Genomic DNA, 26,243 nt, shown 5'->3' with positions numbered 1-26,243 from the left:
TTATTAATCACGTAGTTAATATTTAGTAACTAAAATGCAAAGGTTTAAACGGTAAGTTATTTTGATTTACGACTAACGGCGCTCTGAAACTCCATTACATTCAAGCGGACTGCATCTTGTGAAATTTATAGCTCGATGAATATTAAACTATTGTAATTTGTATTTAACTTTATCTCGTGAGATCGCCGTTATCAAAAAAAAATTGCCAGTAACAAAGCCCATTGATGTATTTATTTGTAAGACAAAGTTCTTGATCATTAATGGGTAGACAGTATTATTTTATATCTCAAAACAGTTACTATACCGTATTGTTAAAGTACCGGCTCATTACAAAGCCTTGGCCAGGTTGTACAAAGCGATCGATGGAAGTGGTGATAAATATTGATATCACCCGCACGAAGCCCAGGGAACAAATCCAAACAGGCTGTCTGATAAGGAACCGTGGTGATCTAAGCTCACAGACCAAGTTCACACAAAAATACACAAAGTTCTGACGTGATATGGCCAAAACGGATTGCTAACAAATCTATTAATTTCATAACTTTTAATCAATATTAATTCTATCAATATTACAAAACACATAATGTTTTAATTTTGTACACCAATTATCAATACATTTTTCTTAAACGTAGATTAAAAGTTTCTTCATACTGGTCCATTGTAACGCAAGCAACGCCGTGGGATATTGCCAGTGTTAGAAAAATATTTATATTTTCCTATCGATAACCATAGTATTTATATTATATGTTCATGGAAATAAGTTCCATACGGTAGCAAAACAAAGAAACCGTTTTGATTTATTTGTGAAAATCTCGAAAATTTATTTAAAAGTATTCAAAAGTGAGACGTTATTGTTGTTATTATTATATAATTTTTAATATACAAATGTTTAAATGTAACACGTCTGAGAACGGATAAGCCTAAGAACGGCGAGACTGTACACAATCACACACACGACTTTTATGTAGTCGTGTTAAGATAATTATAATATACCCACATTAGTACTAATATATTTCAATGAATACTGTAGCTGGTCCGGTAGAGTTCCGTGAAACATCACCAAAGTAATTTTGTAGAGACGCAACATAAACAACATTATTACTGAAGATATATAGTTTCGGCAACGCCATTAAGAGAACGACAAAGTCAAGTCGATAACAATACACACTACATATATATATAAACTCTTTTAAAGATGAAAAAAATATCAAGGCCACCTCTTTATGAATAGTTAACTAAATTGTACATAAAACAGCCATCAGTAAAAACATATTCACAAAATATCCCGATCACTGAGGCAGAGTTCATTTGTATTCCCCATCTTTCACTAAATCAGGTCTGTTTTTTTTTTTCGTCAGGAAGGCAGCCTGTTTGATGGATAGGCGGGTTTACTGTCCCCGGTAATGAGCTCGGTAATCGCCCATGGTTTTATCTTGCGAGCTTCACGGTTGCTGCTAAATGTATACCTAAATTGACTCAATATTGTATTCGGAAGAGCGAAAGTAACGTGTGCTATGTATAGAAGCACACTAACAGTGTGTACATAGTTTGGGTTATGCGAAATAGATTTTAATTAAGACGACATAACGTATCGAAATCTCTTTTATGTCTCAAAATCATATTTCCATCGGAAGTATTAGCGTTTCTACGGGAGACTTGAGTACGTATAGGCTATAATCAGATGTGATCTATCTCTGGTTAATGAGTGCTGTATGTTCGTGTGTGTGGGGTTGGTATTAAGTAACATCAAGTGGGTTCCATCTCAACTGTCGCTTTACACACCTCGTGTCGCTCGTAATTCTTGACAACCCCCTACCATGAGGTAGGTACTAACAATGAAATATAATGAAAATATTATAAATTTACGATAAGGAATAATAATACGTAATAAAAAAGCTTGGTTTCTTTGATAGGTAAACATATTGCTATGGTTTGTAATATTTTATACTTCATTTTCGATTTAGTCGTTTATGATCTGGAGCGAAAATAGCGATCGTTTTTGCACACAATATATTAATATTACCTAAAATCCTGATACGAAACACAATATTCCTATGGTAGGGACAAGACCGTCAAGTTTCAAATATCTGTCTTAGAGTGACGTGTAGTTTATATAACATATGTAGAAATTCTCAGGACGCGAATAGTGAGCGACGAAGGGGTAATATAATTGCGAACCAGCCCTTATATTGGTTGTTATAAGAAACAAACTTGCCGCATTACTTGTTGGATCGGTTGTACACATCCTCACAAAGGTAGATAACTTATTTGAATTGGTATTATTAGAAAGCGGTTAGTTCTGTTGAGGCGTATTTATCTGTCCCGTGTAATATTCTATTCAAACGTAACAAAATTAAAACAAATTTTAAAGATTCATCCCATATTATGTAAGTTTGATTTTAATTTATTACTTTAAAATGGAAATCTAATTCTGCTATTCAAAAACTTCAACCTACTAATCTAGTTTCCAGCGACATCTAGTTGAAGCTAACCGAGTTACGGGGTTGCGAGCACGTACCCTTCCATTGTCGTATAATTCTTTGACGCGGCGTTTTATTGAGTAAATGTAGACTTTGTCGTCTAATTTGAAGCCTCTATTTGTGATGCGAAATTTTAACGCGAACTTCATTCTAAATAAAATGTTATGTAACATGGAAGGCATTTTTGTCTTCATTTTCGTTATAACTTAAGCCAAAAATATTAATGACTTGCTTCATAATATTATACCGATCCGAAAAACAATATCTTTGTCACGTTTTCATCCTTTCATTATGGATAATATTAAAGGTATTTACTTGTAGCGGAAATTATTACTATATGTTTAATATTTGATGTACGTATATAAAAGATAAACATATGTATATCTATACAGATAAATAATAATGTTGTGTCTGTTTGTAATTTCAAATTAACAGATTAAACAAAAAGCGATACGTACGTGCCTATATCGAAACAGAAATTAAAAAAAAAACTTTGTACGTCTGTCACTTTGATCATATTAAAATTAAGAACGGCTGAACAGATTTTTATGAGGATTTTACTCTTAAGTAATGTTATTAAAAGGATGGATTTGTCAATTTGACTTTGTTTGTTGCGCTGTTACTCTGTCAATTAAAAGACGATTTTAATACTAAATATTTTAATCGAAGTAGTTACATTGCTACCAAGGCGGGTTCATATCTCTGAGAAGATTAAATATACGGGTAAAGCCGCAGGCAACATTAATAAAATATGAAATTTATGTTAAAAATCATCCGAGATCATTAGACAGGTAATATTTATTTCTCCTTGTTATATATAGAGACGTTCTAGAATCTAGTTTGCGACAAAAACGGTTATAAACAAGAAATCGATATAATCAGTCACCCAGATTGTCTAGTATAATCGTAATGTCTAGACCAAACACAGACGGGAATGTTAAACAGGGGTTCCGTATAGATGAAAAACATCTATTAAACCTCCATTACAGCAGTAGACGGGCAACGGCCGCGCTTTTCACTATATTCTTTACAAATATTATGTTTACAGAGAGCATCCGAAATCCATAACGTATCGTCGGCTTGTTTGGAAAGGATTCACGTTTTTTTTTAAAGATAAAGATACATTAGAACATATCTTACGTTGTATTCAACGTACACGTACAAACTTATAATAGAAATAAAAATTAATCTATAATCTATATGTTGTTACTGGCTTGGCTTAATCTATACAATCAACAGTTAATACAAAACGGTGGCTGGGTTCTTTGTTTTGTTTTCTAATATGTTATAAAACTAAATAAAACTAATATCTTCGGATGTACTACTCGTTTAAATTATTTTAAACTACACACTCTCGACGTTTCGATCACTTTGCAGCAACCTGACGACGGAAGTAATCCGAAAATTTTAGTTTTATTTAAGTGAATACTCGCATAGGTCTAGACCTTATTGTGTCATAAAATTGTTTGACTTGCTATTAACATAAAGAGGAAACTATAAATTTACGCATTTTTATGCTTCTTTACTATAAAAAAAAATTGCTATTAAATCCCTATTCATATTTGATACGCAACAATATTAAGCGATATAAATGTTTGGTTTTAAACGACAGATTAAAATAGAGTTCAGTGTAAGTTGGAGAATATATATGAATTAGAAAATATAGTGCTTTGGTCACGGACAATTCAATAATATCTGGTTGTAACGCGTGTTATATTTTAACTGAGTTTTCACCGCACGAAGCGATATGTTCGAACAGATTCCGTACTGAGAACCTTATATTTGCCGTTACAACTATATTTACTTCAAAATTGTTTAAAAACAAACTATGATAAGATAGTTATATACATTTTAAAACAACAACATTTCCTTATTAATACGATCAACTGAAGATTACCTACAACTTTTAATTTAAATCCAATGTTCGCGACACTTCTCTTGTGTTTCGTAGACAAAACGACTTCGAAGTAATGAACACGGTGGGTGTTGTTTTAATAGAACTAAAATGGTTTTGCGATGATAAATTTTTTGAACCCTTAGTGAAACAGAAACAAAAACGAACCCTTTTTACGTCGTAATAAAGTTTATTATCGTGTTAACATATATTTTTTTCTAACGAGAAAAATACGTATTGAAGTTTATGTTTTGGACGGTAACACATCAAATGAGGACCACTAATATTTTTATTGGTGTTCTGGCGAGAGCTAGACAATTTATGGGGGGTGTGGGGGGACTGGAGAAGGGCAGCGCAGACAGGTGCCGGTATATTGGACATAAATCATCCTGGATTCTTTACACGTTACATATTAAAGTCTCTTCATACGACACAACATAACAATTTAGTACACAACGTTTGATCGATCAATACGAGGGGATCAAAATTGGTCCAGAACAATCAAAACACCCGTAAGATATAAAAATACCATAAAATTTCCATTACCATCCACCCATGGACGGCCGTTTGGCTGTTTGACAAAGGTTCAATATACAGTCATATATTATAATGAAGAAATGCCAAAAATAAACATCAGTCTTAAAACCGCAATATAAACAATATATATTTTGCACTAAACAAACACATTATTTAAGAATCTCTAAAATACAGGTAAATAAATTCAACTGTGCTAAACATTCTCATTAGTTGACACAAATCTGTCTATATTTGAATAAAATTTTAATAGTCTTTTTATATTATAGGATTTTTTCATTTAATATTCACGACATTAGTACGGAAATTGGATGCAATGAAAAAGCGATTTCGCGGGATCCCGATCAAATGAATGCGAGTCTTGCACTCATACTGAAACACTGCTTAATGTTCTCGATGCGCCATTAAATTGTCCCCATAAAACATCACTTATTGTCCCATGAATATTTTAAAGTGTTTTTTTTTAGCATCACCCATGTTTTGTTTACGTGGAAAAGATTGAACACGCTTTCAAGTTATGAGTTTAAATCTCTTTCATCGGGATGAGATAGAGCTTGCTGCGGGAGGTTATAACAATCTCCTTCCTTACTTCTATGAACTATAGTATAGATAAGCCAGAGATTAGTTCTAGTTATCTCTATAATATCAAGATTGTATTGACGTCTCTTGCACTTAAGGAGTCATTTCGGCAGATACTTCTAACATGTGATCTCTTTATCACATCGCTGGGGATCCATCGAGAATTGACTTGTCGCTTCGTAATGACACGTTGCTAATAGCGACAACGCACGGCTCATTTGCTTGGTATTTCATTACATCTGTCTGAAGCAAAACTCATTCAACAAGGGCCAAGTGACCTTAAACGATGCAACTACAAAGTAAACGTATTTAATCAAATAACAACTCTAACGTTATAGTTATAAGGATTAATAGAAATGAAGCGTGAAGTTTTGCAACAATCAAATTAAATTTTCGAATGTAAACGCGTTCAGGCAGGCCGATTTGAATTTTACATCTGAAGTAATAAACATCACGGTGAACGCAAAACAAAGTGGACGAAACTGCCTGATAGATAACAGGTATTTGTAGATGTGACCGCTGTTATGCTGTTAAATGTGAGGCTGAGATTAATGATTCCTGATTTAGTTATGAAATTCTAAATGGTTTAAGTTAAATTGCGAACTAAGAATTATTTGATACGTAGAATAGATTGTATGAATAACGAGCGATGTACTCGGCCAAATATGTAATGTTGATAAAGTCATAAGTATATTTTCTCGTCTTTATTACATTTGAAATATTGTTAAATGTTTTTTCGGACTTAGAAATCGGCCTGGATTTTTAAAGTGACAATAAATCAATTTGTATTTATATATTAAAGTAACTTTATTTAATTTTTATTAAAAATAATGGCACTAGACGAGAGAATAAACGTGACAAAAAAATTACTATACAGTAAAATATGATTCACTGCAAGGAACCGTTTCTCTAACAAAAAAATAATTCCTTTATAGAATTATTTTATATTGCAACGTTTTCATTTCTTCACAGCGTGAAAAGAAAATCCTGTATCATTATCCAATACACCATAAATACTCGCGTCGGCGATCCGTGCACATGATACCAGCTCCAGATGATGTATCCCAGCCCAAATCAGTACATAGCGCTTGAGGTAATCATCTGTAAACTATTTACTATTCAGAACCAGGAATTTTACAAAAGAGGTCCATTGCGACGCGCCCTTGCGTCTCCAAAACCAGGAACACATGGAACTTAAAGTATCACAAACATGAACCTATGTGATTGTAATAGGGGAGGGATTTTCGGTAAAGGAAGGCCAAGTAACCCTGGTCTGGGGACAACAACGGAGTGTTCATTCAACCATTATTTCCACGTGATTTGACGTGTCATTGCCATGCCCTGCTATGGCAGATAAAGTCAGGAAAAAATCAAGTCTACTAAAATATTATAAGGTTTTTAAATTCTATATCTATTTCATAGATATACTCGTATCTTAACTTAAATGTCCAATCGAACAATCGTTTTCATAACGGCCAAGTGTATTTTAAAGCAAAATCATACAAGACTGCAGGCAACGTTTTTCTGACAGTTTTCCAGAATCGCAGAGTTCAAAACAAAGTGTAAGTATGTTTGTAGACGACAGAGAAGATGTACCGGTCCCACCGAGCACTCCGGAACTAGAGCCGTCTCTCCATCATGGTATTAAATATTAACAACTGTTTGCTTATATGAAATGTTAATTTGATTTGGTTCAAAGAAATGCACGATAATATTATTTACCACACAAATTTATCGGAGTTTAATGTATTTAGGATAAACACAATAGACAAATATTTTGTTATTATTTTTTCTAAGACAATACATTTGTGTCCTTTTTATGCTTTTTTGCAAAGAGAAAATGTGAAATCATTTTGTGACTAGCAAGTTATTGTGTAAAAGATATCTTTAAAAAAATTAATTAATCCCACTAATTTTCACTAAAACCATGGCATACAGATAATTTATTTAGTTCATTAAGAACATACCTGTGTAAAGATGTTTAGAAAATTTACCAAATAATTTTGAAAACATATGTGAGTTCGTAGACAGAATTCAAGCAAATAAAACTGTAATGATTTCCATCTATCAAACCATCATGTGAGAGAATCGTCACCCTAAATGAAAATCTATACCACAGTTAGTTGACGCGATAAGAACATAAATCTGCCACCTTCAGGAGTGCTGAATCACGTTAATAAATTTCAGGAAACCGAGTGTCACCCCTCTTTTGACGATCAGCGCCAATAGAAATATTGAGGGGCTCACGAATTTACGATAAGCTCCCCACTCTTGAAATCGATTATTATATGTTTTACATATATCAAGATTTGTCAATCGACTCCGAAATCATGAGACGAGAAGGATGAGAGATTCTAAAAAAAAAAATCACTGCAGTGAAGTAAGCGTTGAATACCAATAAAACACAAAATTCATTTTAATAAACTACATTGAGGATAATCATCTATAAAAATATAACTAGATTATGATTCTTAAAGATCAATACGACCTTGAGATCGGTACAGAAGCACAGAATGTTAAAAAAATAAATGAGATGTACTAAGCAACAAAATATTATACATCGAAACTTTAATACACAATATACTTACATGAAAAAATATTACACCTGACAAATTACGTGTGACCTAAGTGTCCATTATCCTACGAAAATAAAATAATAAAGTTCTCAATCACAAACAAACATCACATTGTACATGTCGCACGAAAACTATTCTAAAAATAACCATTAAAGTAAGGCATACATCTTCTTCTTTAGCACTTAATCATTTAATTCCATTCCTAAATCAAACATATCTATAATAGATTTCATATGAGTAACTTAGTACTATATATTTCATGTGTGATTTGCTATAAATCAAAATGTCGTTTATCTTATCAGATGACAGCATACTGATGTTCCTTTTGCGTCTTTTCGTCAATTACAATTCAATCGTTATCTTGACTTATCTCTAAGCTACGGAAATAATTCTTATGACGTCATAAACGCTATATTTATGTGAATATCTGGATGTATGTCTGAATTCCATTTCACAATTTCTTCTATCTTAGGCAGGGCTTTGTTTCACTTTAAAGATGCCATCCACATTGACATCTGTCACAAATATATGACTGTATTTATCATTAACATTATTGCACATCTTTTGTAAATTGCTATTGAAATTCAGGAATACTATGTTGAAGTCTTTGTCCAAATCTTTTATTATAGACATCAAATTCGTAGCAACCGTTGAATCCATGATTCTTAGATTTGTTCCATTTACTACGATCTGTAGGCTTGTAACGCGGTGGCTTTCGAGCGTGGCTTTTAATATTTTTCTTCGGACATGTTCAGCTGCACAGTACGACAAATTTTCTGGCAACGATATCACTACCATCGTCTTCTTGTCTCCAGCAATAGTCGTCATTTCACATGCAGGTCTTGCTGTTGCAAACAGGAGTATCAAAGCATCAGCCAATATGCCGGTCAGTATGCCATATTCCAGTCCATACAATAAGCTAGCTAGCCATGTTGCTATATATACAAAAAATTCTTTTTTACTGGTTTTCCATAATCGAATTACTATTTTGAAATCTATCATATAAAACATAGCGGTTATGATTAAACCGGCTAAAGACGGTTTAGGAATGTAGTAAAACGTTTTCGTGAGTAAACTTAAAGCCAGAATTAAAAGTGTTGCAGTGAAAATTCCACCCAGTGGTGTTTGGACACCTGAAGCATTATTGAGAGCTGTGCGAGTAAAAGATCCAGACACAGGCATACTCTTCACAAAGGAGCCGACCATATTGCATAATCCAAGGGCAATCATTTCTTGGGTAGCATCGATCTGACCCCCAGCTGCGAAGGCTTTAGCGATTGCAACCAGCTCTAATATAGAAACCATTGGCAGAATGAGAGATTCAGGACCTAAAACTTTCATCATATCGGAAAACGTATAGGTCTGATTGCCAACAACAGCGCTGAATGGCGGTGGCTCTATCTTAGGGAACCCACTGCCGATTTCTCCGATCAACTTAATCGGTTCGGTACCTGTAGATACCTTAATAATATACGCCACAGCCATACCGAATATGACAACAACTGCATTCTTTGCAAGAGATATGAACCATCTGATCTGCTTAGCCAAGGGATCTGTGCGATTACATCCTTCTCCAAGGCGTTTCAATAATACCAATATTAATATAGTGATTAAACCCAGGGACGAATCCCAGTAAACAAAAGTCGTGATGTTCTTAAAAAAATTAATTATAGACTCAGAAAAATAATGGCCAGCGGATCCATCGAGACCAAAAAGTGATTTTAACTGAGCCGATGCTATTTGCAATGCTGCTGCGGATGTAAAACCACTGATGACTGGTATAGATATGAATTCTACTAAGAATCCAAGGTTCAGCATACCCATTATTATGATAACTACGCCGGTCAGGAACGCTGCTAATACAGCAAATTCAGACGAGTAATTCGCTACGTACTTTGCTACAACAGCCGACATGATTGCTGTAGGTCCAATTGTGATGTCTTTGCAGCTTCCCACAAAAAGATACATAAATCCTCCAGTCAAGCCCGCGTACAGGCCGTATTCTGGTGACAACCCTGCGACCACCGCATAAGCAATACCTTGAGGTATCGCCGTCAATCCGACTGTTACTCCAGCTATTATATCTTGAATCAATAAGACGTAATTGTATGTTGGAAGCCATCGCAGTATCGGAAGCCGTTTTTTCAATGTCTTCATAGAAAACATATCTTTCGCGAACTTCACACAACTCGCCTTTGTGAGAAAGACCATTATGTTATTATTAGAAGCCCGACTTGAGACTACACTGAAATTTTTGAATTCACTCATATGTATACGATCTTTCAGTACACGCATTCGCTATTGACATTCACTGAGATAAGGACATTGATCGGTTTATCTTTCCGCAATATCTTATTCAATGTAGTAAAATTTTTTAATAGAAAAACAAAACGAATCGCGCAGATCTGTCTGACTATCTTATGTTATCACGAGGGTGTTAACTCTTGCAATGTATTATGATAACTTGGCATGTACCGATAACTTTAAATGTCGCATAAAAAATGTAATTTGAACGAATATGTTGTCTTATATAATTTTATTTTATAACTATTGAAGGCATTGAAAGATTCTGGAAAGATCTCAAACGTAGAGAACGAAGTAAAAAATGCTTGAAAGCCAACAGAATGAAAACAGTTTTTTAATTCCGTCCGCATGTCAGTAATATGTCTTGATAGTATCGACGTTTGTTTGTTATAGGGTTGCTGGTTCGACCCCGAGTTGTGCAGATAAGAGTGATGAAAGAGCGCGTGGCCTTGCATACGGCCACAGCATTATGGTTACATCAAAACAAAATACAGTTGATATTCTAATTTCAACTCTATTTACATAGAACAAAGTTCATATTAAAAAAAAAATAAGATCTAGCTTGCAATTTTTGGACACTAAGACCTGTTAATTAAACCATCTTCTTATTACTCCTAACGTATTTTTATTTGGGGTTAAGAAATCTACTTTGTTGTCCTGAATAGATTCTTTTTGGCAAACCACATTTCAGCGGATAGTAATCCACAAAAAAATATGACGTATTATATACCTATTTGAAGAAAAAGATATCTTGGCATATTGAATATATTGACTGAAGTTACTTCACATTAATATATGTTCACTAACTATGCATATTTAGGTAACATACCTTACTACTTACCTTACTTACCTTACTACTACTACCAGGTACTTATTATCTTGTATAACCTTTATACAGTTTGTCTTGTATTTGGGTTTTTCATGTTAAAAAAATTCCAAATAGAAATTCCTTTGCCAGTTTGTAAACGATCATAAAACTAGTATTAAGTTGACTTTTTTAGCTTTCGCGACTTAATAATGAAGTGTTAATTATAGGATGGTTATACGCTTACCATAAGTTTGCAACATCACACCACATACGAAGCGTTTCACGTATCTAACTCCATAACATACAGTGCAACAGTTATTATTATATATTTCACCTCCTCCGTCAGTTAAAGTCCTGCTTAGATAGGGATATTCGTCTCCGAAATTAGCCGGAGGTCGTACATAGGTGGACAGAATTTATAAAAAAAATAATTATACGTGGAGTGCCTCCCTCTCGCTCTGTCTCTTTTTATAGCCCCCCCCCCCCATAAGTGTCAAAAATTTAACGCAACCTTGTTGGATGTCGCATAAGAAATTTCACTTCAAAAAAAAAAAAATTGTATAAGAACAGTATATACATGCGTTTATACTTAGGTTAAAAATAAAATTTAGCAAACAAACAGTCTAATCTAAATCATTTGTATAAATATTAAGTAATACCTAACAGTTTGGCAAGAATTAACGTGTCTCTGTTAACCCTTTGATGCCGGAGGGTCGTCTCGGAGACCAAGTCGCGTCTATTATCTTATTTGATATATGGAGGAATTAAAAGCTATTCACAATAGAACCGGCCTCGGATCCTCTGTATAGAAACGCTGAAAGTTTTAAGGGAGAATGGAGTGACAAAAGCCTTACGATTAACTTATCGACAGTTATGGTAATACATTTTGCTCAAATCTAGTCACATATTAATATTAAGTTGGCAGAGGGGAATGGAAAATTATTTCTATGTATTACATACGATGTAGGCTTTGTTGCTGGACGTTTATACATACCAGGAATATAAAAGTCAGTAATACTTATAACATATATATATGTATATATGAACAATCAATAAATGGGGGTAGGAAGTTAACCTACAAAGTAAAAGAAAAAAAATAAAGGTTAGAAAGAAATCGATACATTTTTGTTTACAAAAATTTTTTGAGTACTATAAATATAATTTAAAAATTAATTTCAAAAGCCATTTAACGAGTACGTTCCAAATGAATGGAAGCTACAACGTATGCCAAATATTACATAACCGGCGCTCAGCTACTGCTAGCCTTGACATTGCCAAATATAACAGTCTAGACTCTTGAACGACCTTCGAATAAATTATTAAAATTTTAATAAGAATCTAAGAGCATAAATTTTAAACATTTTTGGGGTACGTTCATTCAGATAGATAGCGATAAGTTTAAAATCTGTTTTGGTTAGCTTCACTTGTTTAAATTATTTATGATTTATACGTTAGTCATTATAAGGTAACTCATTTTACAAGTGATCTAGTGTCAGTTATTGATAAAGTGTCTCTCTAGTGGAACACATGACATTTGGTCAAAGTGTTCTTTATTCAAACTGACTTTTCGGTTTTGGAAATAACTTTATTTCTTTTTTATCCGCAGCACTACACTATATCAGACCTTAAAAATATCATAATCGAAACACTGTCAGTGCATTCTTTTGCGTCATCTGATATCATATATAAGATACGTAGATCATATACATAAAACGTTTATAATAAAAATAACGGTATATTATATTTTTTTATGTATTCGTATTTATAAAATAATGTAGGTTTGTCTGTTTACGCAATACTTTGTTATCAAATTCGTTTATGAAAATTAAATCGTTCTGTTAATGAAATCATCTTGTTGAACACAATGTCAACACTCGCCTGTACAACACAACAGATAGTGTCAAAGCGACGCCGGGCGGCGAGCTTGTGTCGCTCCATCAATGTATCCGCTTTGGATGTTAAAATTATTGGATAAGGCTGTATTATATATATGATTTAATAAATAAAGCAACATATATAAATACATTTCTTTCAATATCTATTGCTTGGAAAATCGACGCGGCATCTATGTTAAAATTAAATACCTATTTTAGGAGACAAGAATCTTAATAACCTCCATCTTCATTGCAGACGATATAACCTAAAATAATTTGATTAGGTTATTTTTAAGGAACGTCCATTTTTTGTTATAAACAGACATCCTTGTTTATAATTCTCTCGCCAAACCGGCGCCAATATGTTACTTCTGAACGCGGATTCGAATACCGTTTTATCGACACTCAATGTTAGCCACAATACGACGCATTGGAGGCAGAATCGCATAGCATAGTTTCACATAATTTATATTTGATATACATACCACAATTATTTCCGTCGCAGCCAAAACAATATATATTTCGTATAAGATTCAGCACAAACAAACCCGTAAAATAATTAATTATGTTTAAATTCATTAAAATATAAATTAAAACGCAGTGTCCGCCATCAATCAGACGGAACATGGAAGTTTGAAACAAAACAATAAACGAATACCCTCATCAAACGGGGAGCGATTCTTACGTTTGTCAGTTTAACAGCTATTTTAACAATTTGACAGGTGACAGATATAAAAAACCGGTAAATTTATTATTTAACGCAACCCTTCCCAGTATTATAATTTATTTTTAATACTACTTTACTCGCCTCGAAACCATAAATTTGATTATTCGCTTTCCATTAAATAAACAACGCGAATGTCAACGTATGGGATTTACTAGAACAATACAAGTGCAAAACTCCATAAAACGCAACGTAAACCCATTATCGCCACCGGAAATGCAACGGACATTTTTCAATGGAATGTCATTGGTTATTTATTATCTGTTTTTTTGTCGGTTTCCTCTTTTATGTCAGATTTGAAGTTTTCGCGTTGAAAAAGCTGTTTTTATAAATAAATTATGAATGATAAAAATCGTAAATATTATTTGGTGAAAATATTATCTAAAAAAACCTTTCAAATTAAACGAAACGGCAGTTCGCATTTCAAATTTCAGTGTCTAAAGAAATCAAACCGTTGGAAGGGGTGCATAAAAAATAGCGTCGCCAGAGAGACGCCGCTATCAAAACACTATCTCGCGAAACGTTCGAAATTTAAATCATTCGAAATTTAAATTAAACATATTCCTTTATATATTAACAAATTAACTTCCATATTATCGTATTGTTAATTTCAAAAGCCAACTTTTTTAAACTACTTTCAATAATAGCGTGCAATTTAGTAGTAATACACACTAATGTATTTTATTACACTATCTTCATAGACTTTTTATTAATTAAATATATGGGTGTCGATGGAGCTATTTTTCTTTGCTCAGGCCTGTATGGTGAAATTGTTATATGTCCTATCTTATATTACTATGTTTAATCGTAGAAAATATACCGAGCATTAGAAAATCGATTGCATAATATGCTATACTATTTTATAATTTATAGAGCTTGCAGTGAATATCTTAATGAAAAGTTATCATAAGGGTTAATAACGAAATTATCACCTTATTGTTTTCGAAGCTTTATAGTTTTCACGCTGTACGAGATGTATCCAGCAGCCGGCGGTCCGGCGCCGCTCCGTTTAATCTCAAGGAGTGCCGATCTATGAGTTATCGATGCCTACACCCCCAAATGTGACAGCCAACTAAATTTAGGATCAGCCAATAAATCGTGATGTTAAAGGCGCGTGAAAAAAAAAAGGCTGAGAATCGGGAAACACTAAATTATAGGAAATAATGTGAAAAATATTATATTTATACGTCTATTTCTTTATAAAGGTAAATATTTAATATATTTTTTATATGTTATCTAGAAAAAAATATAACAACAGATACGTTACGAAATTTTACATTAAAATTTCTCCGCTTATCTTTCAACTGATTTTAATGTAATGAATATTTATATATAAAATATTTATTTGTTGAATGATTTTGTATCTGCTAAAATTGTTGTCCAAGCCACCGAACAGTATCAATTTGACGCCAATAATTTCGCTCTCATGAAAACGCCATACAATTAGAGTCGGTCCCATAGCCAGAATCCAAATCCCTCCGACCGAAAGCCATTAAAGCCTAATTGTCCATTCACATTCATTCATTCAAAGGCCTTTTAAGACGGCTACGTTTGAAATAAGCTTCGTTTGTATAGGCATCAAATGTGACGCCAATTTCTCCCTATTTTGCCAGCGTATGCAAATTTTTATTTTTATAGTATACATTTCCGTGTTAGTTACGAATTTAACACTCACAAAATTTTCGGATATCCATTGGATATATAAAAAATTTATATCACAGAAAAAAGTACATATAGATGAGCATGAAAACCAATAATAATGAATAGATATTGTATTATTTTATGAAAAACAAATATATATATTTTCAATGTACCGTTTTCGATAGCTAACAAAAACGATCTTGATGAATGCTCAAAGAAATCAACACCTCAGAGACGAATTGTTCAAAATTAACGTAATTTTAAAATTTTATCTCAAGTCGGTCGACTCGAACAAGGCTCGTGTTGTATTTAATTGCCAAACTAATTTCAATATCTACACACCGACAATGTAAATTAACCAGTGACTTCACCGCTAACTATACATATGTAATACACTAATTTAATAATAAGTTATACGTCAGCAACACAAATTGAAACAAACCAAATGATACACTTTCATCCAAGCCGTGAACTAAATAAAAACAATGAAATTGCCTGCACACATTCTGGTTCAAAGCAGAGATGAAGACTCAGGTCATATACTATTAACTTTGGGAGGTTGTTTTAAAGGAACCGGTGTGAGGGTCAAAGAATACATAATTGATGTCAGGTTCGGAGTAGTGACGTGGAAGAGACATGAGCTAATGAATGAGCGAACGAACGAATGGTGGCGTGACGTTCGTTCATATGTGACGTAGGTAGGATGTGAGGAATCGATTGAGAATAGTTTATAAGTGTATGTGGAAACAGCGAAGCAACTGTATTATATTTTTCCCTGCCTTTTGTTCCCTTTAAATATGTTATGGCTCTAAGATTTCCGATAATATCATATGTTACTAGATAAGTCCGCATCCCGAAATCGAGGCAAAAAATAGCACTGAAAGTAAGCTCTTGTAAGTGTCGTGTAGTGTTTGGGAATTAAATAATAATATTTATCTCCTACAAACTAGACTTATTATATCATTAGAAGTTTTGAAGTTCGATAACATTTTGCGTCACAGACTAATTCGAGACATCAATTCACAATAACATTATTTTTAAATCGTTTTAAAAGAAAAAAACAACAAGAACATTTTCCAATAGCAGGGACAATATATAGGACAACTAGCAACCGTTATCCTGCGACGGAACACTATTGTACCACAGTGCTACAGAATGAATACAGGACATCAATCAGGACGATATTATGTAAGATTGCTTGCCAACAATCGCCCCGCTGTACGTCAGAGCGTACAGAAACCACATTCGTGTGCAAGCGATTCTCAACCTTAAATCATTTATCGAACGTAACGTTTAATACAAGAACACATGAACAAGCCAATCGATATTTTATTACGTTAAAATAGTCTTAAGTTTCGCGAAAAACACGGAATGGGGTCAGAGCGGCGGCGGCCTGGCTGGCACAGTTAGGTAACGTATCTGAAGCTATTAGATAAGTTTACAACCGCTCGAGTCGGCTCACACCACAACACCTGTTATTATAACCCGTAATTTGATACTAAATCCGATGACGCCGGTGTGAATATCATCACTAATTAAACTGGTTTGATGGAAGGCGACATTTAAAATGTACCCTCCGCAGCAGCGAGCGGGATGGGGTTTGTTTTTTCATGCCTTTTGGTCACCAGTTCCTCCTGGACGCGCTTTGATCCTCACATGGGGATATTTCCACGTAACAAACTGCATTTTCCATGCGGGAGGACTTTCATGACAAGGAATCTATACACGTATTAGCGATACCTCACTCATGTTTACTGTTTTTAATTTATTTTATGTAAGTAATAATGATTTACGATTGATTTATTTCATTCAACATACTGTCCATGTTAATCTGTTTGTTTGTTACAATCAATGCATCATTAAATTATCGTGTTTTAATGAATGCACCCCACTCCGGGCGTCAAGTTAACTTCGTAATCGAGTATAAATAAACCATGCGATGGGGTAAACAACGTTCGGTTCAAATAATTAAAATGACGTGGGAACTTAACAGAGGTAGGTAACTGTCTGATGTTTATTTACGACCGGCTACTGGACACCAGCGGTACAACAATCTTGATTTTAATTATCGCAATGCTATATCAATTGTATGACAAACAAATTATTGTAATGTTTTATTAGTTTCATGTTGATGTGATAATACTTACGAGACACAATGGCGATCGTATAATTTGGTTAGTTAAAAAGGTTCAAACGAACTCGAGGGTGAGTGGTGGCATATAAAGTGGATTGGCAGTAAAACTGAGTTCAGGTTCCTTTTGGTATATATATGTAATGGAAAATATAGGAATTCTTGCATCCGCATTTGTATGACTCCAATTACAGCCTCGGAGAAGATGCAGATGAAGGATATTTTAAATACATATAAAATGATTTGGCCAGTACATGAAAGATACGAGAAGATCTAAGGTTATAAGCTCCTAAGAGTTGCGAGCTGTCTGAAAAATACTACAAGAAACAGCAAGCCTCGCAAGCAAATCGACAGTACCTTGAAAATATAAAGTATTTTTTTTTATCTTATCTAGATTTCCGCAATCGGTTACACGCAAAATTCGACTTCTAACTATTTACGTAATATCCGCGTAACTGTCACTCACTGTGAAACTTACGCAATGTGATCATAGAGGCTGTGTAATCTGGCATCATTGAATTTATTGAAGAAGTAATAAAAGGCAGATAATACACTCAATGTAAAGGTTTAAGCCAAGTTCTGCCAATGTAACCGTTTGTTATGGCCTTTTTAACCTATTTCTTTATGACTGTATGACTAGATTCTATATGTCTGTATGACTAGATTGCGAAGAGAATATGGTGTATCTTCCAATAAGAAGAAAATTATAAAAGTTTATAATGCACATATGAAAAAAACCTAACAAGTTCCAGAGGTCACTTATTGAAGTTTCAAAATAACCTTAGAAACAACAATATCATGAAACAAATGCACCACTAGTGAATACTGTGAGCGGAGCTGGAAAAAACCGTTGTTAATTTATATCAACGGTAATATTAATTTATTTAAATATCATAAAAATGTTTTCAATTAACAATTACTATGGCATTATTGAAGAGATCGCGATCTCGGCCTGAAGTTGTTTTTCAATTCAAGCCTACATTTTCTGTAGTTACTATTGGAACAATGAAAACGATATATTATAAGGATATTTAACTTAGTTAACAGACAGTGAAGTGTCAAGAGTATTAAACAATCTGAGAGCTAATGTAGAAGTTGGTCCAAATCCCTCTACGAAGTTTAAGCTTGCTTTGTATTGATTTTAGACTAAGCCTGTTTATAAGGACTTACGTAATTTTATTACGATGTCAAAGACCAGGATTTATGTGAGATACGAGTTTACTAATAGTAACTTGTATCGAAAATACTAGCTCTTACTGAATTGTGAAAGTATTTTTTAATGTAGGCACGTTAATAGTTTGTAATGCAAAAAAAGGTCATAAAATGCTGTGTAGTCCTGTTAAAACTATGTTACTTTTACGTTAGATTAAATAGTTTTTTTTTTATCTGTGAAGTAGGAATATTTTAAATAAATATTATGTTGAATATGCTATTAATTTAATATGCAGTAACTATTAAGATGTACCAATAAAAATGGCAGGAGACCGTATGAGCATCGGTGGTTCAGTGGTAGAATGCTCGCCTGCCACGCGGGCGGCCCGGGTTCGATTCCCGGCCGATGCATGCTTTTTTTTTTATTTTCTTAATACTTGAATTAAAGTAAATAAGAATATAAGTATTTTATTTATTATAGTCCGGTCAAATTAGACCCGAACAGAATAACGTAAAACCCGTTTCTGTGATCTTTGACCACGATTACATTTTTTTGCGCGTGCCGGACCGATGAGGACTTTTCACATTTCCTTTACTGAATTGTGATTGTGTACTGAACAATCCTACCAAAATTCAGCCAAGTCGCAATTTTTGCAACCTTGAATGTCTACATTGACTGGACTAATATAATAAAATACTATTAAAAAAATAAAAATTATATCACCTGTCTGAATTTAAGTCTTACTTGTTGCATACAAACTTGCTAATTAAAATTTATGAGTGTTTAAGTCATAAACATACGGACAGATTTCATGTTGTATGTAAGTATATATACATATAATCCTACTGTATGTGTGTACGTCACTGAACTCCTAAACGTCTGGACCGATTTGAATGATTTTTTTTGTATGTATTTTAGTAGCGGGTCAGATGGTTTAGATTCACACATCAGCCCGGCAGGTGGCGCTGCATGTGGTAATTAGATTATTTAAATACATATATATAGTTTAATGTTTAAGGACAGAGTACACATATTTTGAGGACTTCGGATATGACGTCATTATTCAAAATCATGTTTTTAAGGATAATACATTCGTTTAAATAATATTAACTTGTATGTTTTATTCAATTTAAGACTGTCGTTAATCTATAACTTGATACAATTATATTCACTCCTGAACTACTTCACCCAGTCAACTACTTACGTTGAAGAACTTAGTTTCGTACGTAGTGTGCTGGTGCACACTTGAGGTAAGCATACATACATACAGTACAAATGTCCTTTTATTCTCACAAGATAATTCTTTGGATAACACACTTCAAATTAAGATTAAGCTACGAAATAGTGTTTCATTTTATATCTGCAAAATGTAGCTTCCTTTTATTATACGAAAAAACCAGTTTATATCCAATAATTATTTCAAACTCAAACCCTGTTTCCATGCGTTTCGTGAGTTTAAAATTTCAGTAATTGCACCAAAATTAATATCAGGACCCTTGCTTGTCATTCTAGACGTGGGGTCATTTGTAGCATTATTCGCACCTGGGTCTACCCGCAAGGTGGACATTTGAAATTAATCACTGGATTACTTGGACAATCGCAACATAGATTATATACTGTGGATTTTATTATATACATATAAAGAATTAATTTAAATGAGTTTTGCTTGTAGCGGTTATCTATTTGAAAACTTTTAGGGTGTCCATGATTCAGTAATTCAAAGGAAATTACCAACCGACTCGTCAGAGAAAGAGTTACGACCAGTACTTTTAAACAAGAAAAACCTTACCCAAATCGCACTCGAGTATTTGAGATGACTGCGCAATTACAAACATAACATATTTCTGACAAAACCACACGATAATAATGATGCTTTATTTTCTAAACCACGTGTAGTCATTGTTCGAAAAACTTCTAATAAAATATTACCTTACACTGATTTTGCACTAAAACATTTCTATATTGAATATAAATAATATAAATTTGAGAAGAAGATCTATCGATAAACAAGTAGATTACATAAACGACACAGTCTAAGTGAAACAGTATCCTTGTTATAAATTGAAATATCTATAACAATAAAAGCCATTTATTCCGCATTCCGTACACAAACAGTAATTATCGTACGTTAATATTGCGATAGTAATCTCTACGTAGCAAATAACCTCATCAAATGAATCAATCCGCGTCCTCATTAACTGCGGCGCGTCAAAGGCGGCGCGTGCGCAGGAATTCGCAGGATGATCTGCGTGGCGGATGTTTGAAATATCAAATCCAAGCCAATTTCGACTTTATATTGACCACGCTAAATATAGAAATAGCTTGAACGATATTTAATTGCTCGTTTTTTTCCGTCTACCGCTATCGCCTTTAGTACTATTGAGATAGAGTTTAAATTTGAAATGTGCTGATGGTGTGTTTGGATGGAGTCCAGCTCGTCACCTAAATATTTTCGTAAGTAATTTGTTATGGTTCCAGCGATGTCGCACCTGTGTCGTTAAATGAAGTCCCAACATACTTTAATACCACATATACATCCTATATCATATTATTTATGTAGAAATAAAATCTTTCTGGTGTTTTTACAACTTAATACCCCCAATAAGATTATAAGTACACTTACAATTATACATTTCCTCATCTAATTATTAGGCTCTTTAACATTCTTGTTATTAAAATCAATAGTTTAAAAACGAATACATAATTCGTTTTCACAGAACTACTTGAAATTACAGAAGAATAAATACTTACAATTAGATAATTTTAATTTATAAATAAGAGTGCTATTACTATAATTAGTTCCAGTAAGATGTAATTATTGTCCATAATCGTTACGTCTTGAACAATCAGACTTAGGAGATTTAATCAATAATGACCTCTATTAGTGGAATGACACTTGATATAAAATTAAAATTCGCTTGGTTGGATTACATATAATTTTGAAACTACCCTCGAATCTCACAGGTAATACAATATTGTTTTTCTGTCACAGTTAAAACTGAAACAACTGTTTAAATTTTAATTTAATGTTAGGTGGTCCTAATATCGGATATAAGTATTTTATTACGAGACCACACGTAATCAAAATGTAGACAAAACTTTTATAGCTTCCTGAGCTTATTTTTTCTCTGTCGTGATCTCCTTGACCGCAGAGTGATTATATTCTATTTCTGTAACATCAAAGTCTTCGGTTGGGATTGTAAGAAAATGGCGTGGCCGCACCTGTTTTCTAGGAAGCCTGTTCGGGAAGACGCTTTGTCTGTCCTTACGAGCTGAAGTTACGTAAATTAATAAGTTTTATGAGCTTTTTCAATTGCTTGGAGGCCATAGTATATTCAGAAGACTTCAAAAAAGGTTTTTATTAAGATTATCTTTTATTTACCCATACAAATATCATTTAATATATAATAAGATTAGGACCTTAATGTCGTAATACAGCGTTCATTGCCAAACACCAGCATAAGACCTTCATATTCGGACCCCACACCACTTCCGGTTGGTAATGGCGGACATTTTTCAAAGTGATTATTAGTGTTGCCCCGCCATACGTCTGCGATTTACTGAATGCTATGACAAATCACCTATTTTGCTGGTATTTTGGATGCTACACTGTTTTTGCTTTGCTATTTATATGTATGGAAGATGTACAATGAAATAAATGAAAGCTATGTTTCCACTATCCCTAATTATATATTTGATTGAATATTAGATATGTATTGGAAATACAAAAACCTAGATGTAAGGAAAGATAAATTCTAAAACGCGAAAACGTCATTAATTTAAATTATAATTATTATAATATTATATTATTTAAAACAAACGGAATGAAATATAAGAATGCTTATAAAAATATACATAAAACAATGATCTATTTAATGAAGCCTCAAAATTTCCTCAAGAGCCATTGTATTTTTTTATTCATATTAAATAACAGCAACGAAAGCTTTTGCGTTCAATGAAAAAAAAAACAACATAACAATAGGTCATGTACATAAGAAAGAAAAGTAAAAATGGATGCCTTAAAAAGGCATACATTTGTAAATTATGAAATACTGATTTTATATAAGTGGACTTTCTCAGTATTACGATAATAATTAATAAGTATAAAAATTAATTAAAATTTGACTTGAGAAAAACCAATAATGTCAGTCTATGATCACGGGTTTAAGACAGTCCTTCAAAAAATATTTTATCTGTATTTAAATAATGTTATAGAAGAGACTGTGAAGTTTAAAAAAAATAATTAAATTTTTTTTCACGAACATTTATTTTTTTTAAATTTCTCATACTTTGATGTCAAAGTCAATTAAATTAATTAACGTTATTACGAATTAATATTTATTACAGTTTGAAGTGAGATCTTTAACCCCTGTAACTAATGAGAGTTGGGCAAATTTATATAGTACATTAAGTTAACGTTTATTACCATGACATAAGATTCAAAATTGTTTGTTTTTGAGGAGTCTGTGTCTAAATGGTGTGTGTCCCGTGATTTGAAATCAAAACGGAACAATGCTATGTATACTTTGAATGTTTAGGGAAGGGTAATACAGATATAGTCAACGTACATTAATTCATGAAAGTAATTTTTGACTTATATTTTCCTGTTGCTATGGCGTTTGTTGGAGCTTTTCTAAAACGAACATAAACGCGCGGTTTAGAGAATTTTTATAAACATATTTGCTCATATTCATTGAAAGTTCTAGAAGTAACGCGAACTTATGAGAGCGTCTAAGTTCGCTGAGGCACGAATCTAATGAGAATATAGATATTGAAAAACTTCTCCGTGTCATAAATTTCTTAGAAATTTGTACCAAAATTATTTTGTTTCTTTCAGGATTCAATGCAAAAAAATCTAAAAATATGTCAAATGGTTTGGACCAATTAAACAGAATGATTTACATATAAATATCTGACTAATATATGTGGGGTCACACGTGTCTGGGACCCCATCGGTCCTTAATTAAGGGGGCACATTGTTACACCATCGCTGTCTTAATTAACGGCAAGGTAGCGTAAGGTTATGTATTGAAGGTGTTGTTTGATGTACCCCTCTCTAGTAAACGCTGTTACTACAGTGACATTTAAATATATTAATATCAAATGTATGGGGAATATTGCCTGTTTGGATGTTAGTTTGTAAACATTTAGTATGTCATTGTTAGTTCTATTTCAAATAAAACCGTAGGAATAAACGTGTATCTATAATAGTAGACGAAAGTTTGTGGAGTCTAAGATTATTTTGGTGAAAAAAAAAAACAACAAATATATGATGAATAATAAATTATCATTATGTTTTTAAAATACCGTTAATACTTTTTATAAATGGATTTGAAGGCAAATGAAGTTTTTTCTTAATGAACATTTATTTTATTATTATTTTTTTTGATCTAGCAACACAAAATTACCTAACAGCCATATTATGATGGCAAGACATCGAAAATTCTAAGCATTCAGAGTCCAGCCTCTCACATTCGCCGTCTAGACACGGGTCGGAATTCTAATTAATACCGATTTATATAGACAACTATATGTCTAGAAACGTTTAAATTCTTGCAAGTACCTAACTCAGGCAGAACGGAGAGAAAGATCCCAGATACGTTAAACTTAAACACTTAACTCAAAATTACCTTAAGCTCAAACTATTTATCTAAACAGAGATACAATCTTTGTTAATCTGTTAACTCTGAACGTGAGACAGATATCTCGGTAACTTCACGCATACATCGTCTGTGGAATTAAACTTACACAGTTGCGACCACTAAAACTTTCCTTTGATACCAATTTTAAATCACTTGTTATATTTGGATAATGTTCGAATTTATAGTGGTGGTTATCAAGAAAGTCTGCTCCAAAAAATGTTTGCTATATATTAAGGGACGGATTTTATTTAAAAAAAAAACACGTCTCTTACACTAAACTTGAACGAGAGAAATAAAATTTCAAGAAATAAACTGTTCTCATCAAAAACTATTGAATCTAAATCAAATATGTTACAAGCTCTCATCTCGGGAGCTTACAATTAGCCTTCTCTTCGGACTTCAGATTACAGCGGACAAGGCAAATAGTCTGCAGTGGTCAGATTGTTTACCAAGACGCCTGTACCCAGAGGCTCGGCAAATACTGTCTTCACGCCATCAACCATGTCTGTTGTTGTAGTTTATAGATACTCTAGTAACCGTCTGGATTGTGTTCCGTGTATACCGTCTAACAACTGAGTGTTAATGAGGTTCAGCAAGTATTCTTTAATATCTAAGATTTTAGTGAAATTATTTTTTTAGGATATTACTACGTGATTTATTTATTTATTGACAAGGATATAGCCCCGAGCTTCGGTTCCTCTGCAGCAACCGTGATCTTGGATAGACGGGGTGGAAGTGTCTTAAATGAAAATCTTACATATCATTAACCACTAACAAAAGTATTCTTTAAACTTCGCTGCACCTGTTACATAAATTTGTTAGCTGGAAGGATGACAACACAAATGTGTGTACAAGCCCTAAAAGACTAAATTTTTTTCCCCATCAAAAGAGCTTTCAGCTAATAATTCGGAAAACGCAAAACAATAGCGCTCCCAATCAATTTCGCGCCGACAATCGAAATCCCATCGGGTTTGATCACAGCCAGACGGCCAAAAAATACATTCGAGTTGTTGCTTTTACAACCGGCGACCATTTTTAAAATCCACTTCCTGCGTATTATATTATAACGAATGATTTGTACGTTAACATCTCTATGCGTGATGTTTAACAGAAATTACAATAGCCTTTACAAACATTACATCCGTCACTTAATATATTTTAGGCAACAAGACACAAATAGTTCTATTTACAAATATAAGGACTTCAAATAAATGAAAGTAATATTTTTCGGATATACCTCGCGGATTTTATATTATTTTAAAAAACGAAATAATCCCGACGTTTCGGTTACTTTTCAGCAACCGTGATCGCGGGCCTCTCGTCTCGTCTAATAAAAAATCCGCGTAGTTTATCCCAAAAATATTAGTTTCATTTAAATGAATAAAACTCGCGAAAATCTTAGATCTCATTATAAGGACTTCAAAACCTTTGTCAATTAATTCTTTTGACGCTAAAAATACGAACGACTAAATTTAAATTATCTTCACTTTTAGCAGAAATAGCAATAGAGAGTGTATTATTATTATTTTTTTGCAAAAAGAAGGATAATACTCGTTTTAAATTAAAGAGTATCTAACAAGAGACGGATTATATCCCCCGCAGCGGTAAACAAAGAATCAATCAGGCTTCAACCTTAGAAACAGAAGGCAAACAGTTTTAATGTAACAGTCATTATAATCTCCAAATTAATCTATGGATTCCATGGAAATTGCTTCGGGGGTGAGATTTGGAATGGTTTTGACAAAATTGCTAGTTTAAATTGGTTTGTTGTTATGGACGAAGTTAATATTTATTATGTGTTTTTAAATTAATTTATATAAACATTTCAGTACCCAGACAGTGAGACGTAACAATATCTACTTTCAACTTCAATATTTATATGTATTATTGAATATCCTTTCAA

General features: G+C 33.2%; 2 protein-coding genes and 1 non-coding gene across 6 annotated transcripts in view; 1 reads left to right on the top strand and 2 right to left on the bottom strand.

Annotated features, from left to right (window-relative positions):
• LOC116767620 (uncharacterized) overlaps positions 1-26,243 on the bottom strand; it is a 186,563-nt gene that overhangs the window by 91,522 nt on the left and 68,798 nt on the right. The gene's annotated exons all lie outside the window — the stretch shown is intronic.
• LOC133320161 (sodium-independent sulfate anion transporter-like) lies at positions 7,397-10,582 on the bottom strand. The gene has a single exon (XM_061527551.1). It carries the CDS (start codon positions 10,356-10,358, stop codon positions 8,532-8,534), a length of 1,827 nt encoding a protein of 608 aa, XP_061383535.1. The 5' UTR covers positions 10,359-10,582; the 3' UTR covers positions 7,397-8,531.
• Positions 19,038-19,108, top strand: Trnag-gcc (transfer RNA glycine (anticodon GCC)). The gene has a single exon. It is a non-coding gene; the product is annotated as a tRNA-Gly (tRNA).

This window comes from Danaus plexippus (assembly GCF_018135715.1).
Source record: "Danaus plexippus chromosome 9 unlocalized genomic scaffold, MEX_DaPlex mxdp_26, whole genome shotgun sequence".
NCBI classification, from domain to species: domain Eukaryota; kingdom Metazoa; phylum Arthropoda; class Insecta; order Lepidoptera; family Nymphalidae; genus Danaus; species Danaus plexippus.
The sequence above is the reverse complement of the archived record's forward strand: the minus strand, read 5'-3'. Positions and strand labels throughout refer to the sequence as shown.

What these genes read in the sequence shown, in the direction of transcription:
- LOC133320161 (XM_061527551.1), bottom strand. Translation starts at nt 10,358, where the DNA reads ATGCGTGTACTGAAAGATCGTATACATATGAGTGAATTCAAAAATTTC.